The sequence below is a fragment of the Seriola lalandi genome, unplaced genomic scaffold (assembly GCF_002814215.2).
Source record: "Seriola lalandi dorsalis isolate HSWRI2012SDOR001 ecotype SW California unplaced genomic scaffold, Sedor1 jcf7180002054672, whole genome shotgun sequence".
Lineage (NCBI taxonomy): Eukaryota > Metazoa > Chordata > Actinopteri > Carangiformes > Carangidae > Seriola > Seriola lalandi.
In genome coordinates, this window is record NW_019525225.1 from 2,378,492 (window position 1) to 2,403,155 (window position 24,664).

General features: G+C 40.7%; 1 protein-coding gene across 3 annotated transcripts in view; it reads left to right on the top strand.

Moving 5' to 3' along the window:
• LOC111666241 (serine/threonine-protein kinase PAK 3) overlaps positions 1-24,664 on the top strand; it is a 41,606-nt gene that overhangs the window by 9,196 nt on the left and 7,746 nt on the right. Inside the window, exons 1-8 of one of the 3 annotated variants that reach the window (XM_023421521.2) lie at positions 3,631-3,817; positions 16,894-17,087; positions 17,203-17,303; positions 18,730-18,883; positions 19,024-19,061; positions 22,055-22,117; positions 23,602-23,757; positions 23,849-24,023. In XM_023421521.2, coding sequence (XP_023277289.1) covers positions 16,916-17,087; positions 17,203-17,303; positions 18,730-18,883; positions 19,024-19,061; positions 22,055-22,117; positions 23,602-23,757; positions 23,849-24,023 — 859 coding nt within the window. In that variant the 5' untranslated portion in view covers positions 3,631-3,817; positions 16,894-16,915. Of the gene's footprint in view, positions 1-3,630; positions 3,818-16,893; positions 17,088-17,202; positions 17,304-18,729; positions 18,884-19,023; positions 19,062-22,054; positions 22,118-23,601; positions 23,758-23,848; positions 24,024-24,664 lie in introns of those variants that run through there. The other 2 variants (XM_023421522.2, XM_023421524.2) reach the window with 2 other exon arrangements.

Consider the following 24,664-nt stretch of genomic DNA (forward strand, 5'->3'; position numbering starts at 1 on the left):
TCTATACATAATTTCATTGCGGTTGATTCAGTTGTTATTGTGATATTTCAGTCTGGACCAGAATTGTGGACAGAAAGACCGTCCATAAAGTCATGCCTCTAGCATGGCTTAAACACCGTTAATATTTTCCTTACAGTCACTTTACATAATGCTCATGTTATGACAATAGAAGTAATATACACTTGTTTGTAATTTTCCCTAATAATCTTTTTTTGACACTGACATGTACAGAAAAGCAACACTTCAGTGTTAAGTGAATTATGGGTTGCAGTGAAATAACAACACTGCTTTACATTACAGGCAGTCAACTGTAAACTCAGATGCACATAACAAGATTACAACACAGTTTTCTTTAGGAACCTACCTGATTGTGTTACTGATACAATTATAAGTCAGGGTATATGTAGGTTATACAGTTATACAATGTAGATTCCACTTAGAAAGCATTTTTCCTGACTCTGCCCACCACACGTAAATTCCAGACAGGGCTTATTACAAAATGTCAACATGGAGATGTGCTGTGCCCCAGAGGATATTTATAGGATTCATTATATAAACCTGATCACTGACAGCAGCCTATGGATACTAGTAAATCATGCTCCTCCTCACTGCAGCTGCAGGTTGTCCTGTCAGCTCCTGATCTGAGCTTACACTGCCAAGCTTTAGGAAGTGATGTGCCTTGAGTGTTACTTGGCTAAGTTTATAAGTAATTGCCACATATTTAGCAGAATGTGGAATGGAACAAGTATTGCATCAGTCATATTAATGTCAATATACAGCTGCTGGAACTGAAACAGTTTGAGACACAACAACAAATAAAAGTGGAGCAGCATCTGTATGTCTGTCTGTTGTGCTGGTCTTTAATTAAGATATTATATGCATTTCTTATCTATGGTGACTTACAGTGAGGGAGCAGGTGTACGGGTTCAGTAGTTCTAAAGGACACGGCAGTGGCGGTGAGGGGACATACAATGGCTGTAGTAGAAAGTCTGTGACCTTTCTAATCATTGTTGCCAACCCAGTTTATCGCTTTCAGAGTACAAAACATCTGCTCCTCTCACAGAGCAGACAAATTACGTTAATCCAGGTGGGAGGTGTAATCTTTTGTTCATTTTGCTGGTTAAATCAGTTTGAATCTACAAAAATGACGGCCAACCGAAAGGTTAAAGAAAAACTGGAGCATATACCTCAGTGCAGTCATGTAGGGAATTGGTTGTGTATTTCTTTGTTGAGTGGTGGGTCAGGATTCTGGCCAGGGCCACATAAATGTTTGGGCAGACCCTGTTGATTGGCTGAAGGGGACTGACCTGAAGTGCGCACAGGAACTGATGGGTTACAGTAATTGAACTAACAGCCATTTATAACTTTGGAAGAAAACTCATTATGCAATGACATGAGTCGGTCCGTGGAAAAACAAACAAGCCTTTGATATTTGAGAATACCAAAGACGCGAATTGATCAATCCTCGGGGAAGCACGGTCACCTCAAGGGGGGAGTTTGCGTGTTTCTGTGTTTGTATGGATTTCTCTCGAATCCGAAGGCCTTTGGGTTAAATAGTCACGTGTTTGAGAGTGTTTGTCTAATCATGTGTTGGACCTGTGATGGACAGTTGACCTCACCACTGTATTTCCTCTCCATCAGCCAAATGCCTGCTGTGGCAGCCGCACTGTGATGCTGATTATTCACAATTACAGTCACATGTGATGAAGTCATAAGCATAGAAAATGAATGAAGTGGTGGTTGCTGCTGTTTTAAACTCGTGGGTGGACTGGATTGGCAAAATCTGACAAAAAAAGAGACTTGGATATAATATAGATGTCCAGAAATGATAACATTGAAAAGGCCAACATTATCCAAATGCAGTTTTTTTCATGTTTTCAAGGCTTTCTCGTTGTTTTGTTGTCTTGTTGTCTTGTTGTCTCAGATCCAGGAGCATTTTGACATTTTTGTCTATTAACTTTGCCTCACTGCCTCTGTGTAAGTGTACAGTGATCCTTCGTGTCTGCTGTCAGGAGACAGAGCAAAACCTCCTCTCTGCTTTAAAATGTTTTTTGTGCCACTGCTGAGCTAAATTTACATTTTGCATTTCTTTTTCTCATCTATGTTGGCAGGGTTTAATCTGGTCTTGCAATATAGTCTGTAAAGCTGGAGGAAACTGTCAAAAAAAAGATGTGTATGGGATTATTTCTGATTTTTAATGTATCTTAAATCCCCAAGACTTCAGAAAGTTTCATATGCTTGTTACAAAAAAATAAAAAGAACAACCAACTACCAACATTTATTGTATACTAATCCAATTTTTTTCAAAGCTCCATTTTTTATGTAAAACATCACAAAGGCCAACCTCTGATGTAAATAAAGGATTATAAGGGACATTGTCTTCTTGTGATTATCGGGTTCTCCATTTGACTGAACACTGTCACAGAACAGCCATATTACTCTCCGACAAGGAATCGACATTACAGGGGTTGTCAGGACAACCAGCCATGATTCACAGAGCCTCAGATAGGCCTCCACCTTGGGCTAGAAGCACTAGCCATGAGACTGAGCAGATGCTGTGACAGTCAGCCAATCGCAGGTGAGATAGAAGAAAAAGATGACATCATAGGCAAATTAGGGCAAATGCAGTGAGCATTGTGGTTGTCGTCTCCGCCTGCGTATGAACCTTTTATACACTTATATTCACTTTTATCAGAAATCTGTTGGTGTTTGGCAGATACATCATAAAATCGAGAAAAGATTTCTTTTCATTTTAAAAAGTCGGTATCACTTCAAGATAAGGAAAAAATTCAAATAGGTGAAAATGTTGCATTACAGTTAATTAGCAACGTTGGATCAAAGTACAATGATCCTATATGATGTATTAGTAATATTTTAGTGATGTGCACATGTAAGTTATCAGTGGACCAGAATATTATTCTCTTTTAAATTACATTTTTTTGTTATCAAGTAGTCATGTCTGAGTCTGTGGTTTGCAAAATCTTCAACATCTTAAGAAAAAGATGAAATGCACGTGGCTGGGTCTCATCAGCAGCGATTACCTTCTAAAAAAAGAAAATAGAAAGCCTTACCTTACCTAACTTTAGCCAGAATCGGCAGAGATTTGTTGTTTCTGTTTATTTTGTGGACTAAGATAACTCTGAAAGGAAAGAATCCCCCTTTCCTACACAAAATAAAGCTGTACTATTCCATCTACGATAACCAAATATCAAAGATCACTAGGTGTTTGTGATACATTTGAGTAATATACAGGGATCCTAATTACATTTAATCACATTTCAACATGTGATTAGTTGTTTACTACTTTTGTACTTGCAAATTATTATATTTTCACTATTTATACTTAGTTATATGTTGTTTCTTTCATGCAGTCTACACATAGTGAAACTATAGTTATAGCTATAGCAACATAGACCCCTGCTTTACAAGTCTGCAAAAGAAAAGCTTTTGATCAGGACACATAATTCCTCCCTCCTAGCCTTCTCACTCAGCAGGTTTGGTCTGTTAAACAGAAAACCAAGTCTGTCTGGCCGTTGGCTGCCTCCTCCCCCAGACCTGCTGCCTGCATTAATATTCAGCCTCTCAGCCAATGGGCAAAGCTGGGTGGATGACATCATGGGCTAGGGAACAGTGAGCAGCCAGTGAAGCATCCAGCCTGCCGAACAAGCTTGCTTTTAGGGTCAGGAACTGGTCTGACAAGAGAATGGCAATCCTGCCTTTACACTGTCATTAGGACTGTACGGTTGACGATGAATCTACCACAGCTCCAGGCTCAAAGGCGAAAGACTGAGCAAGAGAATGTGAAGACATATTTCAGGTAATTCCCTCTCTGTGTATGCGATAGGGGATGTGGAGGGGGGAGGCAGAGGAGGGAGGAGAAGAGAGGAGGAGGAGGGGGAGGCTGTGTATGTAGGGGTGCTTTGTAGCCTTTTTTTTTTTTTTTCTTCCATTCTGCATTCTGCCCTGCTAAGGAGGCAGCTGTTTCATCAGCAGTCTGTCCGTGAGGGCGAGATGGAAATGGATGCCTGCATCAGATGGGCTGGATATTTTTTCTATGATCATATACCCCCCTCTGCATCACATCATCTCTGTATGTACTCCCTCGTGCCTCACAAATAGCATCTTTATTGATGGGGAGGTGTTAGAATCAATGGTGGCGTTTGTACAGGCCTTGTGTGTGTGTGTGTGTGTGTGTGTGTGTGTGTGTGTGTGTGTGTGTGTGTGTGTGTGTGTGTGTTTGTGTGTGTCAGTTCTGGAGAAATGCAGCAGCTGCAGTGGCAACACTGGAACAAAAAAGAGGCAATGCTATTTTGGGTCTGTAGACCCGAGGCTGACGGATGGATCTGAGCTGTATATGCTGTGGATAGGGTGGGGGGTGATGGATGGTTAATATGCTGATGGATGCTCTTTTGTTATCTCTACACTGCCTCACTTATGGTCTTTCTAGGTAGGGTTTCACGAAGAAATGGCTTTTATTTCCATTTCTGTCTTTCAGTGATCACACTCACACACACACACACACACACACACACACACACACAGACAGCAGAGACATGCCTCTGTCTCCTGCCTTTAACATGGATGTGTGTAGCGGTTTCATGGCGGCTGTAGTGACAGGGAGATATACAACATCTGGTCACCTGACTTCATTGGGGATCGGAGTGGGGGTGGGGGCCGGTCCTGTGAAAGCTGAGCTGTTCTGCCACGGATTCTTCCACAGCCATCGTTGGTGGAGGAGGAGGATGGAAGGACTGGCTACAGTACGAGCTGAATGTGTGTCTCCCCATCACTGCTGCTCATTTAGATTGTGGTGTCAGAGCCAACGTAGAGGGAGTGAGAGATTCCTCTCCCAGGAAGCGCAGTCATCCTCCGGTTTGTGAGAAGCAGGGCCTGATGGGAGACCTGTTGTCTGGCTGTCGTGTGAAAAGGGGATGTTAGGGAGTCATGTCAGTGATCGAGGGAGGGTGAAATGATTGTAGAGGGGAATTGGGGGATGGGATACTGAAGGTGCTACTCCCTTCGAACGTTGGCCTGTTATATTGATACACATCCATGCCCTTCCATTCATCACTAATCTGTCTGTCTGGACATCCTACACCATGACTGCACTCTATCCTTCTTTCACTGTGCTCATCCACGGGTTTGTGCTGTATTTTTGCATTGAAATATGAATTGGCTAAAACCTAAACTGTCCATAAACACCACCACCGTGCCCCCTCCTTTGTCCTTTTCCATTTTAACAACATAATTTTATCATCTTTACTGTTGTTTTTACTTAAAACTCACAGAAAATTTTGTCAGTGCATAAAATAGTTTGTGCTAGTACAGCACATTATTACACAGCACTAGTCTTGGCAGAAAAGACACCAGGCGTACAGTGGTAATCTAATGCAGTGTCAGGTATAGAGACAATCAGACAGAAAAGCTGTGTTTTATGTCCTGTTCTGTGAAACTGTTGCTGAATAATTGGTCTCCTCTCTGGACTGTAGACACTATGCACCACATGCCACATCCGATATATATTTATCACACCTTTATTTTCAGTTAAAAGCTCTGCATTTTATATGTCTTTATATGGGTTTGTGCAGGGCTGCTCGCCGTCATTTGAAAGTATTCATGTACCTGTATAGGCTATTGTCTCTGCATAGGTTGCATGCACCTCATAAAAATTTCATATGTGCAAAGACAAAACACAGGCAGAAGCTGTTGCTACTCAACATGTGATGATGTGACTGCTCTCATACACCTTGCATTCTGTGTTCCTCAGAATAAAAGTAAACCTGCACCTCTCAGTATACCGTTTATAGTGTAAACACATGTTCTGCAGGCAACATCCAAGTTTATTGTGGTTTAGCTTTGATGCAAATGTTTTCACAACTGACCTTTATGACTGACTAACCAAGACATCCATTACCTTTATTATTCATATTCAGTGAACAACCAGCATTAGATTGAATGGCCTTGTAAGACTGAATGGAGAGAAACGTGGAAAAGAAAATCATTTACTAAATCATCACAGAAAAGAGATACGCATCATTTACAGTTTCTTTTCACTGTTATAAACTGGGGTTTTGACTTTTCTCTCTTCATTTTGCTTAAATAATGAATGATTTTATTGTAGCTTGATTTCTCAGGCAATACTAGCTAACTTGGACATCCTTATCTGTTTGGCACTTGGATAAATGTACTAGTAGATGTTTCATTTTACTTTGTTTTATTTATGTTTTCAATAGGATCATCTGCCCAGACCTGGGTGACCAAAATGAAACAGTTAATCTAATCTGCCACCTCATGTCATGTGCTTTTATTTAACATGGTCATAGAGGACACATGGTAAAAGCAGCACTTCATTTGTGCACCGAGAACATGTAAAACATTTCTTTTTTCAGTATGTCTGCCTGTTTGTCTCCCTGTGTATTAGCGTGCCATTCTGGGCTTCCCCATGTTTTCCGTTGGCCGGTGTAACCCAACACACACAGCTTCTCTTACCTCACCTCAGCTAACAAAAGCAGTAGACACAGGACCTCATCTTGGCCAGTAGCCTGCTAACTGGGCTGGCTGAAATATGATAGTATAGGACACACACACACACAACACATACAAGTAGGCCTCCATCTGTTGAGGACTTACTCTGGGTAAGTTGTGTTGCTATTGTTAAGTGGAGTTATCATTCAGGACTCTTGTTGACAGTTTATGAATGTGTAGTGGTCTCATGTTGGGGTGTGTGTGTGCTTGTGTGTTTGTGTGTGTGTGTGTGTTGTGCACGTGTTTTAAGGGCACAGCCGTCTAGATCGGAGCAGTACTCTTGTGGTAGGTGTGTCAGAGCTACAGTCTGTGTGTTGTGGATTAGCATCTAGGATTGGAAGCCATCTGGCCATTTTGTCTCAGAAAGAGGAGGGGGAGTAAGTGAGAGAGATGGATGGAGAGAGACAGGGAGAGAAAGAGAGAGAGAGAGAGAGAGAGAGACAGAGGAAACACTCACACACTGACACATTGACACAGCTCCCTCCGTAATCTCCCTACTTGATGTCTGTAGCTACTTAGAATAGGGTTGCTTGTCTGTGTGTGCGTTTATCCGTCGTCTCATTGTGTGTACTACAAATATAGACAGTCCTCGTGCGACTTGTTCTGTTTCTGAAGTATCAAACTCAAATTACAAACGTGGCGTCAAGATAGTCAGAGAAACGTCTTGGGAGGATTCAAGGTTCCAGAAAGTAAGAGGTGTTAAAGTCTTTACAGTAAGATGATGCAATGGGCGAAGACGTTCCAGATGGATGGAGACTGTGGAGAATAAAAGGATGAAATGTTGCAGAGGAGGAAAGGGTTCAGGGGGTTTAAGAGATTAACAAGTTTCACTGGGTCGAGAGTTTGCGGAGAGTTGCAGGAGGACTGAGCATCTGGACTTGAATTTGTTTGAAGACGAGCAGGCTGCAGAAAGAGCAGCAAGATGTTGGAGGCTATCAAGTAGGGAAGAGTTTTCAGAGAAGGCAAAGACTGCCATGACCTCAGATGCGGTGTGCAAGGTGACTGTTTCATCTATGGTATAGAAATAATTGCTTTAGCTGGTATAAATTCACACCTCCTCACCATTGCACTGTATCTCCTGAGGTTAGAACTCAAAAGTATCTTATTGTACATGGAAACGTTACACGTTGCTGGAGAAAATGCTGTAGAGAGTGAGAACATGGACATGCTCCTTTGGTGTTTTGCCGTCTTCCCTTTCAGTGGGTGTGTTTTAACCCTTTCAACTTGACTCAAATAAGGTGCACCAGCTGGCATGGCAGGAGGGAATCCACTCCCCCTCTCTGCCTCCAGCTGGCACTCAAACGTGCCCACCCATGCCACACTAATGCAAGAAAACCAAAAAAAAAAAAAAAAAAACACATTGGTACCTGGAGAGCAGATAATACAAGATAAGCAGCCTTACCTGTGCTTGGTGCTCACATATTTATTGGAGATGGAGAGGTCATTAGCAACTGATAAAGAATAAGCAGTCAATGTATAGTTTGGTTCCAGAGGTAATTGTAGTGGGATTTGCTCATCTTTTTGATAATATGAAACCAAACCTGTCTGATTTCTGAATAGTCCTCGTGGGAAACTCAGAGATGCTTGAGAATGCGCCAGACGTATCAACCAACAGGGAACCGTCAGTATCTCTGGCTTGTCATCTTGAAAACAGATATGTTTTACGGCTCGTTACTCACAGTGTATTCAGTCCATTCATGTATTCATAGATTACAGCCACCAACATAAGGTAAAATTATGAGGTTTATTTGGAATGTCAAAAGTGTAAGACATGTTTGAGGTTTTGGGCATCCCTGTGGCCTTGGCACTTGATTTTATAATTGCAATATCATTCTGTTTCCTGGAGACCTCTACTATCAACCATCAAGTAAAGACAGCATACATTGAAAAGGTATTCAAGCTATTCAGTTGGACTAAGCCATGGGCAACCACAAACTTCTGCATCTATCCCGTGTCTTTATTTTACACCTGAGAGAGCAGCAACTCATAATTACAATATCTGAGATCTTGTATACAAGTGCAGGAGAAGAACTTTAATGCATGAAATACATCAAAATACTTCACATTTTAAGATGGACTATCAAATGTGCTTGGAGAAAGGGCAGCTCATTCTGTCAGGAGGCATAGGAAAGCTGGTGGTATAATGCATTGGCTCTGTCAGGCAGGAAATACCCATCAGAATAAAGTACCAGTTAGAGAAATTTGCTTTGAATAAAATCAGGCCTTGTCTCAGAACAGACAAGCCGCCATATAAACTAGCTTAAAAATAAGGTTTCTAATTTTATCAATAGCTTTTGTCCAGTTGAGCTGACATTTTTTTTTTTAAAGCAGATTAATATTACTGGTATTCCTTTTTGATAGAAATTCCCCACCTGACAGAATAAATTGCTTCACTTTAAAGCACTTTTATTCCACTGCTAGCTCAAACTGTCAGAACACAGCGCACAGCAGTTTTGTCAGCTGTGACTGCTCCATAGTGTTATTTTCTGTCTTTTAATTTAATATTGTTTACTGCTGCTGCTGACATGTCATCATCAAAACAAAAAAAACAAAAAAAAAAAGATGTGTGCACACAGCTTCTGAAATTACCTTGGAAACCACTTACGGAAACTATTATTTTGAGACATTGGTACAAGAATCTTTTGAAAATGAGAATAATAATGTGGCAGGTTGAAGAAAAATAGGGTTTGTCTGACATGAGAGAGCAGCGCTGGGGCGGGTTCACTAGAGCTAAATATTAAATGACAGAGTGAGTTCTCAGGCCTCCACAGCAGGGGAGTTTGGGAAAGGATGATGCCTGGTAAAATGAGAGTCATGGTGGATTGCAGTCTGCAGGGAATAAATGGGTCTTGAGTGTGGGCTGCGCTGCCTTCTTCTGCTTTGTTTTGAATATGAGGAACGTTATCGCACACCCTGTGAGCAGAGGCTTTACTTAATAGTAAGTAAGTCAACTAGGGAGATATTGTGTGGTAGGACCAATGAATCCTTTCAATCTGAGAGCAATTAGTGCGAGCACTAAGAGAAAATAAAGCAGGTTCTTATCACCGCGTTTTTCACTCTCATTAGTGTTGCTGCTGATTAGCATTGGACAAGATCAATGTAGAATTTTAACAGCCAAACAAAAGGTGCATTGCAGTCATCTAATTTAGATTAAATGAGGATCGGATCAGAAAACACTGTGTAATTTTAAAGCGGATTACATCTCAACTCAAACTGCTCGACCTGAGATATGTGGTGGATTTAGTCCTGTGGAGTGTAGGACCTTAGTTTTCTTTCATCTTTATATCCACAATAGAAAATTCAAGTTTTCTAATATGACCCAGTTTCATTGCGGTGTAATTTTTGTGTGATTTGCAAGGAAATAGAACAGTAAATAATATGAGTGTAATAAAAAAAATAAAAAAGTCACCAGTACGCTTAAGCTACAATAACATACAGTTTATCTAGAGCTCTCCAGTCAATCCAGGAAAATAGAGTGACGAAAGCGAAAACAAGATCAGACACAGACATCTGGGTGGCGGCTAATAATAGATCACTGGTTACTTATTAGAGACATTTATGCTCTGTGCTGTGTGTAAAATAGGACTGAATAACTACATGATTGCTTGAATAAATTGAAGTGTCTGTAATATATTATATGTGAGCTGATAGTTTGTCAGATCTCTGAGGGGTCAGTGTGAATGGACATTTAACGTGGAAGAGCTGCTATTGCATCCATTTAGGTTTGCCTTTGATATTGTGTAATCATGCTCTAGTTGGCATATTATGAACGGGTATAAGCCTTTTATACCAACATGATTAAAAGATGTTCATGTTCAACATTTTCATGGCTTTCCCCCAAGGCGTGTGTATCAGCTAAAAATAGAAGTTGAAAGAAAAAGTTTGACTTTGAATTTTTTATTTGGTAATGAAACACATGATTTTACTGCTGTGAGGCAATTAACAAGCGATGAAAGAGATGATTCTGCACTTCCCGAAAGGTGACAGGAACTGAATCAATATTGAGTTACTGAGTTTATATTCATTGTCGGTCTGTATATAGATGTTTATTAAAAACTGTTGCAAAAACATTGTCACAAAACAGTTTCTAAAATTCAGCTTTCCTCATGAACTTTAAACCGACAACTTGTGTAAGGCAAGAAAACTTATACACCCCTGTCTCACCTGCCGCCTCTTATAAGAAAACTCATGAGGTAGTTGTGACTTGTCCCTCTCATGAACAAAACGTTGGCAGCTGTATGCAAAGCAGAGTTAGTGAGTTTTTTGCAGGAGGGGAACCAAACCGAAGAGGTGGAGCCTCGTCAGACAAAAGCTTCTAAAGCAGAAATTTTTATAGCACAGAAACTACAGTCACAGTGATCAGTTGTATGACGCCACAGTGGCCAGGATTCAGATGTTTTGGAAATTCCAGGTTCAATGTACCGTACGTTTTGGATGTTGACTTTATGACTTTATGCTATCACAATGTCAAAGCTCTGTTAGACACTCATCTACGGATTAAGTATCAAACAGTGTAATTTTTCACAGACAAAGTAATGCTGACATATTCTTTGTTGTCTTCATCAGTGCAAAAACTGAATTGTAAAAATAACATGTTGGAGATTAAACAAACAAGATATAATGTGTTGATTAGTGAACTTCAGAGCTGCATCTGGTATCAATCTTTTCACCTGAACAAGAAAGTGAAAAAGCATATGTATGGTTATTGTTTAGTTTTTTTCAGACATTAAGTCCAGGTCTGTGGCTGAACACAAACTCTGGTGTAGTAGATGAGTGAGTTCAAAAGCCTGTAAAAAATAATTCATCTTTACAAGAATGCTTCAAAATATCTGTATAATAACACAATAACCATCAGATGTAAATGTGAAGTCAGATGATATCACAGCATTGGATCCCTTTTCCTTTATATTTAATTTTAATATCTCTATAAACTAAAACAAACAAACAAAAGAAATAAAAGGAGATGAGGTCATTTCTATGAGGATGCTGTGGCATGTTTGACCACATGAGGTTTTGATCTTGTGACGATTAATTCTCCTCATGCCCCTTTCAGAGTCCTTTTTAACAGAATTGAACACCGACCTCCTCCTCCTCCTCCTCCTCCTCCTCCTCCTCCTCCCTCTCTCTCCATTTGAAATTAAAGGGGGATGGCACTCCGTGGCATCTACACTGTGGCTGTGTGTGTGTTTTAGTCTGACCTTGACAGACCAACCATGTGAGAGAGGAGTGTTTATAGCATGTTGAAATGTGTGTGTCGGTGGCCTCCAGTGCTTTAATGTCTGGGTGAAGTGTCTGTGTTTTGTTTTATTGTGGGGTTCTTTTGTTTTCTTTGCGTTGGTGTGTGCTTGTGTTATATGATGTTTTTCAGGTGAACTGCTCTTGTCTTTCTGTCTCAGTGTTTCTAAAAACTCTGCGGTGGTCAGTACACACCAAGATAAAGGAGATAACAATGGTAAACTGTGGCCATGGAGTTTCCCCCCTACCTCCTTATCCTTTGAATGTCCTCTAGCTGTCCATCCCATCCAAGTAATCAGCATCCTTCAAAGAAGCACAGCCAAAGCTAAAGCCAAGTCAAACAGAGAGCGTGTCCTAATCAGGGGCATGAAGAGCCAGGCTTATGGAGCCCTCCCCCCACCGCGGGGGCCATTACTGGGCCGCCATGGGCTCAAGATTAGAGTCTCTTCCTGTGTTAGCCATTCAAATTCAGCATTAATGTTTGAAAGAGCAGAGAAAATGCCTGCTCTTCTTGGATAGATTAATATTTTATGGAGGAGAAATGTGAAAACATCCCCAGTAATATGTGAGTTGAGCTGGTGTGTCTGTGGTGGGTCTGTGTGTGTTTTTGAGACACTTGAACATCCTCATATCGCTGTCAAAATGTCACATCCTACCACAACAAGCCAAGTAGAATGAGGTTTGGGGTTTTAATTTCTGACAAATTAGCATCTCGTGTGTCAGCGTTACAGCTGCAGTTTTCCTGGTTTACATTTACAGCCTCTTTTTTCTTTTTTTTTTTCTAGTGTGCTGGAATAGTGGAGCCTCATAACACTATCTCAGTATCAGTCAAAAGACAGACGTAGAGTTGATTTATGATGTTGAAAGACTGGCCTATGTGTGTTTTCAGAAATAGGAGCTGCTTGTTTCAGGGACAGTGCTCTCACTGACTGCCTGCCTGTCTGTCAGTGTGCACAGTAAATAGGTCAGTGTTTTATGTGAGTGAAGAATCAGTGATGTCTGGGCCTCCATGAATCTGCCATCTTTAGCCGTCTGACCGCCCGGCATCCGGCATGTCAGGTGATTAGCCAAATAGCCACAGAGTGGCGAGGACCAGAGTGAGAGATTTGTTAAATATAAAACCACTCAGTTCCTTGTGGTTTTATATTTTTCAGCTAGTGCCGCGGATTCTCGCTGTTGCCTGATATAGAAATGACCAGAGACGCTGAAGAGTTTTTTTCGTTCAGCCACACTGCTCTCCAATGGCTGAAACTATCATATTTATGAGCATGCGCTTTACCTGCACTGCTTTATATAAGTGTATGCTGTCCCAAGGAGGACGTGAGAATCGATGAAGTGAAGGAGTACAGTGTGAAACACCCAAGAAAGCTCGAGAAAATATCCATTTCATTTTCAAAGGATTCAAAACCTCCTGACACCTCGTCATTATTTGATGTTGCAGCCATTGATTTCTCTCCCACTGTATCTGCTGACCAGATAGTGACCTGATTGATTAGATCCCAGCTACTGTTGTCAGGTCTTGCTTGTGCCATGTGCACATGTTGGTGAAGCCACTTCTCTGCATGACTACTAAAAAGCTGAAAGCTGCATGACAAACTGTAGCTGGCAACAATGTGTTCCCAAGATTATGTTAATGGATTAACAGAGGCATCAGTCACAGCTGCATTAGTCTGTAGACAATGGACTCCAGACAAGGTGGATATATGTAGGGGATTATGCACAGCATTTGAATGCTTTTTTAATGCTGTTGAAAAGCTGGAGGTGTTACAGTGATTGTCTTTCTCTCAGTGAATAATCTGATATGATTTCTGGGGATATGAATGTATTTTTTTTTTATTATTTTTGTAGTTTTGAAGCTAAGATGAGCTGTGAGCTACCTTGTATCAGCTAATAAAGACTCAGTTGGTTTCATTGCTATTTTCGTGAACATGTAGCCTCAGTCCACACCTTGCATTTTAAATCAACCCTTTAAAAAGCATTTTAAAGCCATTCCTTTCCAGCATGGGGAAAATTGAAAGCTCAACTCTCGCTCTAAAGGTCAAGATTTCCTGACTTAGCCTCTTGTGGTGCTCTATTATATCCTATACTATATCCTTTAACTAAATTTGGGTTCATTTTGAGTTCCCACTATGTCTTCTATACACTTATTGTTATGTTGGTATGATAGCCATGTTGTCAGCAGCTCCCTGTTGCTTCAGCTTGTCAACATTGTGACATTCTTCTGCAAACAGCGCAGTTCCACCAGGTTTTGTTGTCGCTGACACGCCTAACCTCCAACCTAAGAGAACCTGTTTGCTGCAGTTGTCTGGTCTCTCACCTGGAACTCACCCAGCACGGTAGAAACTGCCAGGAGGCTCACCCCCACCACCAGTATATATCCCATGAGAGCCTGGAAATACACCCGGAAACAATCTTAAAAATGTATCAGTACATTAAGACCATGAAGTCTTTGTCTGTAGCTGTCTGGTGCGTGCCCTCCAGCCAAGATGGATCAACAAGTAACTTTTATTAGTATAGTTTACCAATCTGACAGGAGTGAGTCACCTTTTACATAAATCTGTCTTGGGGAGGATTAAATCAGCAGTTTCTCATGAGTGCAACTGATGTAATCTTTGTATCTTTATTTATATCATGTGCCACTCTGTGGCTTGTTCAGTGTGTAACTTGTGTCCACCATTTGCTGCATCTTGACTTAGATAAGACATGAAAATCCATCTACAGCAAGCTCTGGTACTGAAGGCCAGCACTGTATGGGCTGCTATCAAACAAATACTTTCCCGCAGTGATTATAGAAAAGTGCATCTGGCTGAAAAGACCTCAGTGCATTTTGCAAGAGTTAAATGCTGTTGCTAAGTGAAACAAAGATCTTCTTATTCTCATCATACGAGAGCAGAGAAGAACAACAACACTGCACAACTAATAGTGTTTTAATCTTAGACCGATGTTTGACTTTCACATGATAAAGATTATCAAATATTCTGTAGTCTGGTTTATATTAATATAACGTTAAAAATAGTCTCATTACTCATTAATTCATATTGGTAATATTATCAAAGGGAAGAAAGATGAGACAGTGTTCGGCTGTTTTGGAGATGGGGTCGAAATATGATGACTTAATCAAATTGAATGTGTACATATATGTGTAGTTATCATAAGGAAAACACAGAATGTGAAAGTGAAATTACTATGATAGTACGATAGTGATCAAAATATCCCTGAGTTAATAAATCAGTTTTTGTTGGACATCAAGATCTACAGTCATTAAGTAAAGACAAGTATTGGTTCTGCTCATACAGGTTCATGAGGAAATTACACAGTACCGCCAAACATGTTGCACAAAAGGACAAGCATCTTCCTCAAGATTTGAGGCAGCGGAGGGAAAGCACAGAGCTCTTGTGTAATAATGCTGTTACTGTGGACATATCTGATTAAATCATGGCTTCTTATCATGTTACATCTTCCTTCCTAATCTAATTCCTTCATTCAAAACCAGTTCTTTTGGGAAGTTGACAAAGAGTAGGGTGTAACCAACCAGATTTTGCGTTGTGCTGGCGATGGTTATGTAAAATCGTAAAGGCCACTCGGAAGGCACATGTGTAATTTGTCAGAGGCAGTGTGCACTGTGTAAGAGCCGAGTAAGGCTCTTTGTTTGCTAATGTAGGTCTACACTAAGGGGGCGGCCTGGATGGCCCGCTTTCTGGGACGGTCGTGCTGCACATCACATGATGGGCTTGGCCTCGGGGTGAGGCAGTGAAGGAGTCTAAAATGTTAGTCGGATGGGGAGATAGAAGATGAGAGGATGAGTGATGGGAACGTTTAGTCTTGCCAGTTTCTTTTAGAATCAGCTCCTGGTTACTGTTTTCGCAGCTGAACAGATCCACTGGACATCAGACGCCACCTCCACCGTTTCAAATAGCCTCCATTCAAATAGCAAGAGGAAACACGATTCTTGTAGAGAGTCCTTTATAAACTAAATTTCAGTAGTTAAATCTGAATAATAGAGTCTAAATCTGAATAATATCTAAATCTGCAATGCAAAATAACAGATGTGTTAGCAGAGATCTATAAATATACACAATTTCATGAGACTTTTTCAGACCTGCAGTCAGTGTCGCTCTAACAGGATTCCTCATGTGAAAATGGGCCAAAGCTCTGAAAATACAGAACTTTGAGACTGTAATGAGTAGTCTTCTGTAAGAGTTTTATCCGTCTGAATGCAGCGATCAAGTTTTGATTTGTCTCTGGCACATTGATCCTTCTCCAGTTCTGCTGCTCCAGAAACCAGCCACAGAGAAAAGACATTCACCTCATTCTCTGCCCACATTTATCAGAAGTTAATGCGACAATTTTAGTAGATTTTCAAGGAAAAAACAATCAAAAACAATCAAAAAACAAAAAGCTGTTTTTCTCTGTATTATATCACTGTGGATTTAATATCTCTGAGTTTTGGACTGTTGGTCAGGGAAAACAAGCAATTTCAAAACATTACATTGGGCATTGGGAAATTCTGATGGCCAATTTCACACTATTTTCCAACCTTTTATATCTAATCTCAGAGTTATAGAATATGCATTTTACTTGCAGCTGTCCTTGATGTTGACAAAAACATTTTAAAAACTAGAATTGTACTCAGCGGAGCGCATACCCTCGCCGAGGCCAAACATTTTTTCTCCACCAGATCCGGATTAGTATCTGGGTGTGCACCAAATCACACAAAGTCATTGATCTCAACATCATAAATATGTCAGTGACCTTTAATTGGATCAGCACCAAAATATAATGGCCCGTGCCCCAACCCTCCAACAAGTTTGGTGCAAATTGGTTCAGTACTTTTTGTGTAATCCTTCTTAGAAACAAACAAACAGACAGACGCAGGTGACCACTTATCCTCCTTGGCACAGCTCAAAATCAAGCAGAAAAAAAAAAAGCACAAACAAACATGTATTTCTCAGTTAGGTCCCTTGATATCATTGTATTTTGTACACTTAAGTACCTGTCAGACTTCAATGTTGTATGTGTGTTTGGTTCATCCAGAGGGATTTTTTAACCTTGCTCATGTGTCACTGTTCCTGCTGATCCAAAATCAGACTCTTTAACACTGGACTTCTCCATCTCTCTCGTTCTCTCCCACAGGACATTGTGAGTGCCACTAAAGATGTCTGATAGTGTCGATATTGAAGAGAAACCACCAGCCCCCCCCTTGAGAATGAACAGTAGTTCCCGAGACTCTTCATCAGTGAATCACGCCTCTAAACCACTTCCAATGGCTCCTGAAGAGAAAAACAAGAAGGTCCGCCTGCGCTCCATCTTCCCCGGGGGAGACAAGAGTGAGTGTCCGTCTCCATCTCACTTTTTACGCTCGGATTTACTCACGTGTAATTTAGGAGTTTACTTTCTGTATGAATATTCAGCCTGTAATCAGGTTTTATTTGTGTCTTGTAGCAAACAAGAAGAAGGAGAAGGAACGTCCTGAGATATCCCTACCCTCAGACTTTGAACATACCATTCATGTTGGCTTTGATGCTGTAACAGGAGAATTCACGGTGAGTTTCCCTTTCACCTGACAATCAGGCGTATAAACAGGGACTGATGTGCTTCTAAAATTCTCCTCCAAAGGCAGAAGCCCAGGCACACACTAAAATCGCAATTCCCTGAGGTGATGGAGTCAAATAATAATATATTTCCCCGCACATAAGGTTGGTAATACATGTGAATTGAATGACAATCACTCTCTCCTATCAAGTGAAACCTGCGCTGGAAGCCTTCAGCATTTCTTGGTAAATTACATTTTAGCTGCAGTTTCACTTTTCAGCAGATGTTTTATTCTTGCCAAAGCCTGGATAACGACACCATGACACAGTATTTCCTTATTCTTTTATTTCCTCCGTTTGATGTTCTTCACATTAAATTGATCTAGTCTTTTTTGTTTCAGCAATTCATAGAGAAGGTCTTAAAGTGTTTAAACTTTATTTTTTTATGCTTTATAGCATCTCAAACCACCACGCACTTTAACCAGATATGCTCTAGTATATTAGGAAGAAATAAAACCTCAATATCTGTTTGACACAAGAGGATCAATGCGATAGCCCTCATGCAAAATTTAAGAAACTTTTAATGTTTAATGTTTTTAATTTGAGGCCCCAGTCAGTGGTGATGGGTCATTGCACTGTAGTACATACAGTTTATCTTTATACAGTATAAAGATACACTGCACTGTAGGGGGGTTGTTGCAGTATAGGTGCATTATATTGTACAAGTGTTCATGATATTGTTTTCCTCACCCTTGAGATCATCTGTAATGAGAAAAGCATTAACATAATAATAAATACGAAATAGGAAAATAATAAGGGAGAACATGAATCTGAAATGGATTCACAACAGCACAGGACTAATCTGTAACACAAAAGTCTAGTTTTCTTTGTTTAGGCAGACGGATGCAATTATTTATTATTTCAGATAGAAATAACATGCGGGCACTTTAAGACTTATCATCATCACCCTTTAAAACCACCTTTACATTGAAGAATATGTAGTCTAACCTATTTGACTTCCAAATGTACAGCACTCAGTCCGTGACATCAGTGACACATAGTTCCTTGTTCATTTGATTAGCTGAGTGCCTGTGACAAAGAGTTTAAAACAAGACCTCTCTGTATATCGCTCTTGATTTGCTCCGTGATCCCACTCAAAGTATCATCTTTTTCTGAGCCCCTAATGCCACTGCTTCTGCACAACAGTGGACTTACTTTGTCAGCACACTGAATTTTGGTTTAGTGGTTAAAAAAAAAAAAAAAATATGCACAAGTTTAGAAAGATGATATGAATGAAAGACTGCACCAGTTTCTTGCTGTGGCTGACAGACTGTTAACAACCCCACATTCTTTCCTCAAGACAAAACTTGCACATCGTGGCTTAAATGTTACATTTCACTCAAGAACTAATATTTGATTTCCTTTTTTGATCGCACAGGGTATCCCAGAGCAGTGGGCGCGACTCCTACAGACCTCGAACATCACCAAGCTGGAGCAGAAGAAGAACCCACAGGCGGTGTTGGACGTCTTAAAGTTCTACGACTCCAAAGAGACCGTCAACAACCAGAAATACATGAGCTTCACCTCTGGAGGTGAGCGGCACCAAAATACTGACACCATAAAATAAAAGTTACCAATAAAAAAAAATTTCAGACAAAAACATTTCATTTATTTAAATTTCTAACACCAAAGATACGCTGTCTCTATAATAAAGTCTTCTATCTTGTTACAGACAAGTCGGCACATGGCTACATAGCAGCAAACACTTTGGTGAGTTGTTTTATACCTTAAGTTATTTTTGCTTGTGTTGGTTTATTTTCTTAGGCTAAATAATATATATTAAGTGATTTTTAAGAATATTTTTTTAATGAAAAATATTACCATAAATGATAATCTGACAAAATATCGGGCAGTTAATAGTATCCAACTACTTTTTAATGCTCCATTTTAAAATAATTGTGATGTTGTTAATTAAAAATGTGCCTTTTTATTGGAGGTGGCTCGTCTGCCTGTTTTATGTGGAGTTTTATTGCTGCACTGTGTATCTTGTCCTCTCTAGACTGTCTGGTTATTATAGCCAAAAAAAATTACAATTACAAATCAAGCCAGTCTTTGGTTCTTAGCCATGCACCATTACTGCCATATTTCATTGCTTTGGAAAATCTCTCTAAGTAATATATGGAGGAATTTTCTTTTCTATGATTTATATATCTGTAATAATTTAACAGGTAAGTTGCAACATTATGTGGCTTCATTTCATCGTCTTGAACCTCAGAGGAATTATACCACTCCTACACTACACCACAGTAAATCTTCTTCACTTTACTCTCACTAACTCTGTGTGGGAATTCCTGGGATGGACTGTGTTACTCTCAAGCACATTCATTTCACACAGACCTCAGACCCTCTAATGGGAAAAATGTTTGTGTTCCCCTCTGGAGGCTCACTGCTCCGACTATGCAGCACAATGCCCTGAATTTTGCGTAAAATGCCACTCAGTTCTGCAGCTCGTGCACGGAAACGGTGACTGCTGCGTGAGCTGCTGCTGCCCTGCTCATTGTTTATTTTTCCAATCTACTTAACCAGATTTTGAAATACCCATAGACAGGCTTCACTGGAGGCTCAACTGCATCTAGAAGGACTCCCGCTGTGCTGACCTCATTCCTGGCTTTGACCAGAGTAATCTATGCTTTGAATGCCTTGGCCTGTACACGCTCAGCCGGGTGAAGAAGTGGAATCCAAGTCTGTTCAGTGGGATTCGCTGCCCCAGGCAAACTACACTGGGATCACTTCATGCAGGGCTATTGCTTGAAAAGAGCTCTTTGCCAGTGAAGGGCAAGCGGGTGTGGCAGTGAGTCTAAAAGGTTGTGCGAGCTCACTGAGGGTATTTGAGAGCGTCTCGGCCTTGGACTGTCACAGTGGTCCACGGCTGCAGAGATGACTCAGCTACTGGCTACCGCACCGCAGATTCTCTCCTATGGCTGGACCACACTGTCTGAGATGAGCAGAGCTACAGGAGAGGTGCCAATCACTGGTCTATAGAGGCAAACAGTTCCATAAGAAACCTGACGCTCTCTGTCCGAATATTCTGAACACCAGCTTCTGCTAACCTGCAATACAGGTAAATGTTTGATATCTGGTGTGTTATTTACTGTAAGCAAATCACATTCACTTCTGCAATTATCACCTGCTACAGTCCACGTCTATCCTGCAGCTATCTTGTCTTGTCATTGAGGATTCAGAAAAATAACGTTTTCCCATAATGCATTAGGACGATGGGAAAAAACTGCTGGCCCTATTGTGAAATCTCTGGTTTTCATTTAAGATCTTTGAGCGTTCATTTGAGCCAGTTGTTCATGTTTCAGGTCGACCAAGTGCCTCACCTTGACCTAAGTGCTCAGCGTGCACTTAGAGAAACTGTCACATCCTAATCCAACCAATTAAAAAGTCATAATTGAATTTTAGATTCAGGGATTGAATCGGTAAGGAAATCTAAACTTTACTTCCTGTGCCTGATGTCCTCTCTGACATGCTAAATCTTGCACTCGCACATGCTTTAAGTGATTGTGTTTGTCAGACCACAGCAGTCATATGTCAACCAACAAAGACGGCTCGACCGCATAACTACATTCACAGCATTGACACTTTGTTTGTCAGAGTGTGACGTGCACCTCAGGTTGCACTGCTGAAATTACTGCTTCACAAAAACCTTAGACTCTAGTGTGGTTGGTGCATGGAAGCCACAATGTTGGGAAATGTGTCCCATGTTTGGTTAGGCTCACACAATACATGTGTGCCTTAGTAAACTTAAACGTAAATCTGTCAATTCCTGTAACTTCATTTATGGTCATTTTAAAGTCTTTAAGGTAAAAAGCTTCAAAATGGTTTGATGTTCAGAAGTAAAAAGCAACTGTAAGGACATGTTTAAGCTAACTCAGTAAAAGTTGCCACGCAAGCTGTAATGTTTCTTTGTTCATATTTGTTTTATTGTATAATGGAAAACAGCATGAATCCATCCAGATCAATGAAAACAGCCACTTCATTTTCCATCAGTGTTATAAAGCCAGTCTGTGGCTGTTCCCTTTTCTCAACGGTGAAACCATTTCCCTGTTACGCTGAAGAATCTAAAACAAATACAAACACAACCACAGCAAACACTGGTATCCTGCATTGATAATGAGGCACAACATAGTAATGCAAAGTAACATTGATTGAGTCAAACTTAGTGATGTAAAGTTTTATTTATAGTGATTTATAAGTTTGGGCCAAAAGGTGCTTTTCACAAAGCAACACTGACAAATACAGTAGCAAAGACTAATCCTGTGTATGTGCGTGTGCTTATGTGTGTGCTGTCACAACGCTGGACAATAATTGAGGTGTAATTTGATCATTTTTGTTTTGTAATAACTAATGGATTGCATCTTTAGCATGTGATGAGGAAATTAGAAACCAGGTACAGACATGATATTGTCACTACTGAAGCGTCCAAATTAAAGGTGACTAAAACAACGTTTGAAGTGTAGAGGGAAACATGTTCTGGCCCTGTGCGAGGACAGTCCTCAGGTGGCATGATTTTGACTCTATCATGTCCTCTCCTCATGCTGTGTGTTAGGAGGACAACTTGTGGACTTAATGTCCATCCCTCAGTAGCGGACCCCTGCCCTCCCCTCCCCCCACCCTCCTCCCCCTGAAGTCCACTTACTCTTAAACATTGTGTGGGTTTGTTTTGAGTAAATCCTCCCATTTTCAACCTTCACATTCAGAACCGACTGCTGTCATCTGGGCCTCCTGTCAGCCTTAGAACCTGCAGCGCATTATTTGACAAGGTAACTCCTCCATATTACTTCTCCACATGATGTATCTCTGCATTGGCTTTGAAGCTAAATTCCACTATTTGATCTCCTAATTTTGATTATGCCAACTGGCTAATGCAAAATGCATACAAATACTTGATTTTAGAGGCATCATCACTCTCTGTATTGAAATTTCTTGGGGGGTATGATTGGATCTATTAGTTTAAACTGTATTTATTATCTTCCACAAGAGCACCTCTTATCTTCTTTTTTTTTTTTGAATGGACTGTGTCTGAAATGGCAGGGCAGGGGCGCATGCCACAGAGGGTTGTGATGACTGTCGAAACTGCATGTATGAGCTCATATTCCTTACTATTTGATCCACATTGCCAATAATGTGCCTGTAACTTCATCACCATTGTAGACATTAGCGCATGGCTCTGTTAAAAAAAAAGAAAAGAAAAAAAAAACACATGGCACTGCTTACAGTCAGCCAGACACTCATTTCTGCACTGCAGTCCTGGCTCAGCCCTCCTTGCAGCAGGTCAGAGGCCCAGTATGTCTGAATGAAGGACTGGGACTTTCCTTCAGCTAGACCCTTCCCCTTTAATCACTAGAGCTAAGCTGCACTGATTCATTTATGCATGACGACACTGGAAATGGATGAAATGTTTCCATTCCATAAGAGGAAGATGATCCAAGGCTAGCAGAGTTTTGGATGGGGGGAATAAAGGCTGAGCATTAGGCATAATAAATATGCCTCAGGCATATTAATCATGCTTGTTAAAAGGTATCTCCCACATCAAGAGGATGTCTACACTTCATCACCATATTGCACATTACTGCAGTGTTGCAGCATGTTTTCTCCTGTAGCACAGTTAAATATAGAAAAGTTTGTTCTTATGTAAAAAAAATCATTCTCATCACTGGTTCATGGCCACCTGACCCGACCCTTCAACTTAAAAGCCCTCAGATAAACTGCACTAAATGGCACCTCACTCTTTTTGCGCTTGTCTCTTTAGCTCTCACTTGACTCATATTGCTTTCCTCCACTATTAACAGAACTTAACCTGACTCATTCTTGGTTTTTTGCACAAAATGTCAGATGCACTGTTGCAGCGCAGAGTGTCACGACAGATTAATTGTATGTTGTTTATGTTGATCACATGTGCTCCTTTTTCTGGCTACATGTTAATGAATACGATGCATTTTTAATCTACACTAATCTGAATCTGTTATCACTGTGTGATTGACATGATTTAAAAATTAACTCAGCATCACTGGGGCCTGTATGACAGACGAAGTCCTGCTTAACTTCAACTGGCCAGAACTCAAACTCTGTACCTGGGCTGGTTTGGGGGTTTGCAGGCTCTTTACTGTGGTGACAACTCATCACAGAGAAAATAATCATTTTGTTAATAATTTGGGAAAAATTAGAAGATCTGCATCTTCTCTTTTTCACTCCATGCTGCTACGTGGCACATGCATCCACACTTACTCACATCTCTACCCTCCAGGGTGCCAAAACATCATCGTCAGAGCCCCCGATTGCTCCACCTGTGTCAGAGGAGGAGGATGAGGAGGAAGAGGAGGAGGAGGAGGAGGAGGAAGAGGAGGATGATGACGACGAATTGCCCCCGGTCATCGCACCTCGGCCCGAGCACACCAAATCTGTGAGTATATATGGCACGACTGGTAAAATCGTTCTCCTGCAAGTACATTGGCCCCGTCTGCATTTTTTGTGACTCTTTCCTCCTCTTGCAGATCTACACGCGCTCTGTCATGGACCCACCAAAGCCCCCCACCCCTGTGAAAGAAGTTTTGACTCCACCGGAGTCGCAGGTGCAGCCAGAGAACACATCCAACACAATGTATCGCCACACTGACCGCCAGAGGAAGAAGTCCAAAATGACAGATGAGGAGATTCTGGAGAGACTCAGTATGTGTCTTTAGAGCTCAGTATGTGTTTGTATGTTTATCAGGACAGAGTTATAGGAACTTAGAGTCCAAATGAGATTTTATTCATTAAGGGTTAGTTATATGATTATTTCAGTATGATTTCAAATCTTTCTCCACACAGCCAGCAGCAATGGTTGTACAGAAATCCTAAGTCTCTTGATTTTTTGTTTATCCAATTTAAAGATATTACATCAAAAAATGATCGCAATCATCCAAATATTGTAGAATGAAAACTCTTCCACAAGGTTAAAATCCACACGTGTCCAAAAACAACACCGAGGACATGACCTCATTGTCCCTGATGTGTATCTGTGTGTGCTTGTCGATTTGTGGTTGTGTACGCAGCTGTATCGAATAATTCACTGTGGTAATACAGAAGACGGGCTGGATATCCGGTTTCTAGTTGAGGTTTTACACATTTACATTGCACAAATTCTGTGCATTTAGAGGAATGGTTATTATAAACAAAAACAGTGGCAAAGAAGTTTTTATCATTAATTGTGGCCTTCATCGCGCCGCTCCTCTCCCTGCAATGCAACTTCAGCCCCAATTAAAGTGGAGCTCCATGTACTTGGAGTAGCTGCACTACGAGGCAGGGCATGTCTGAAATAGAGAGGCAGA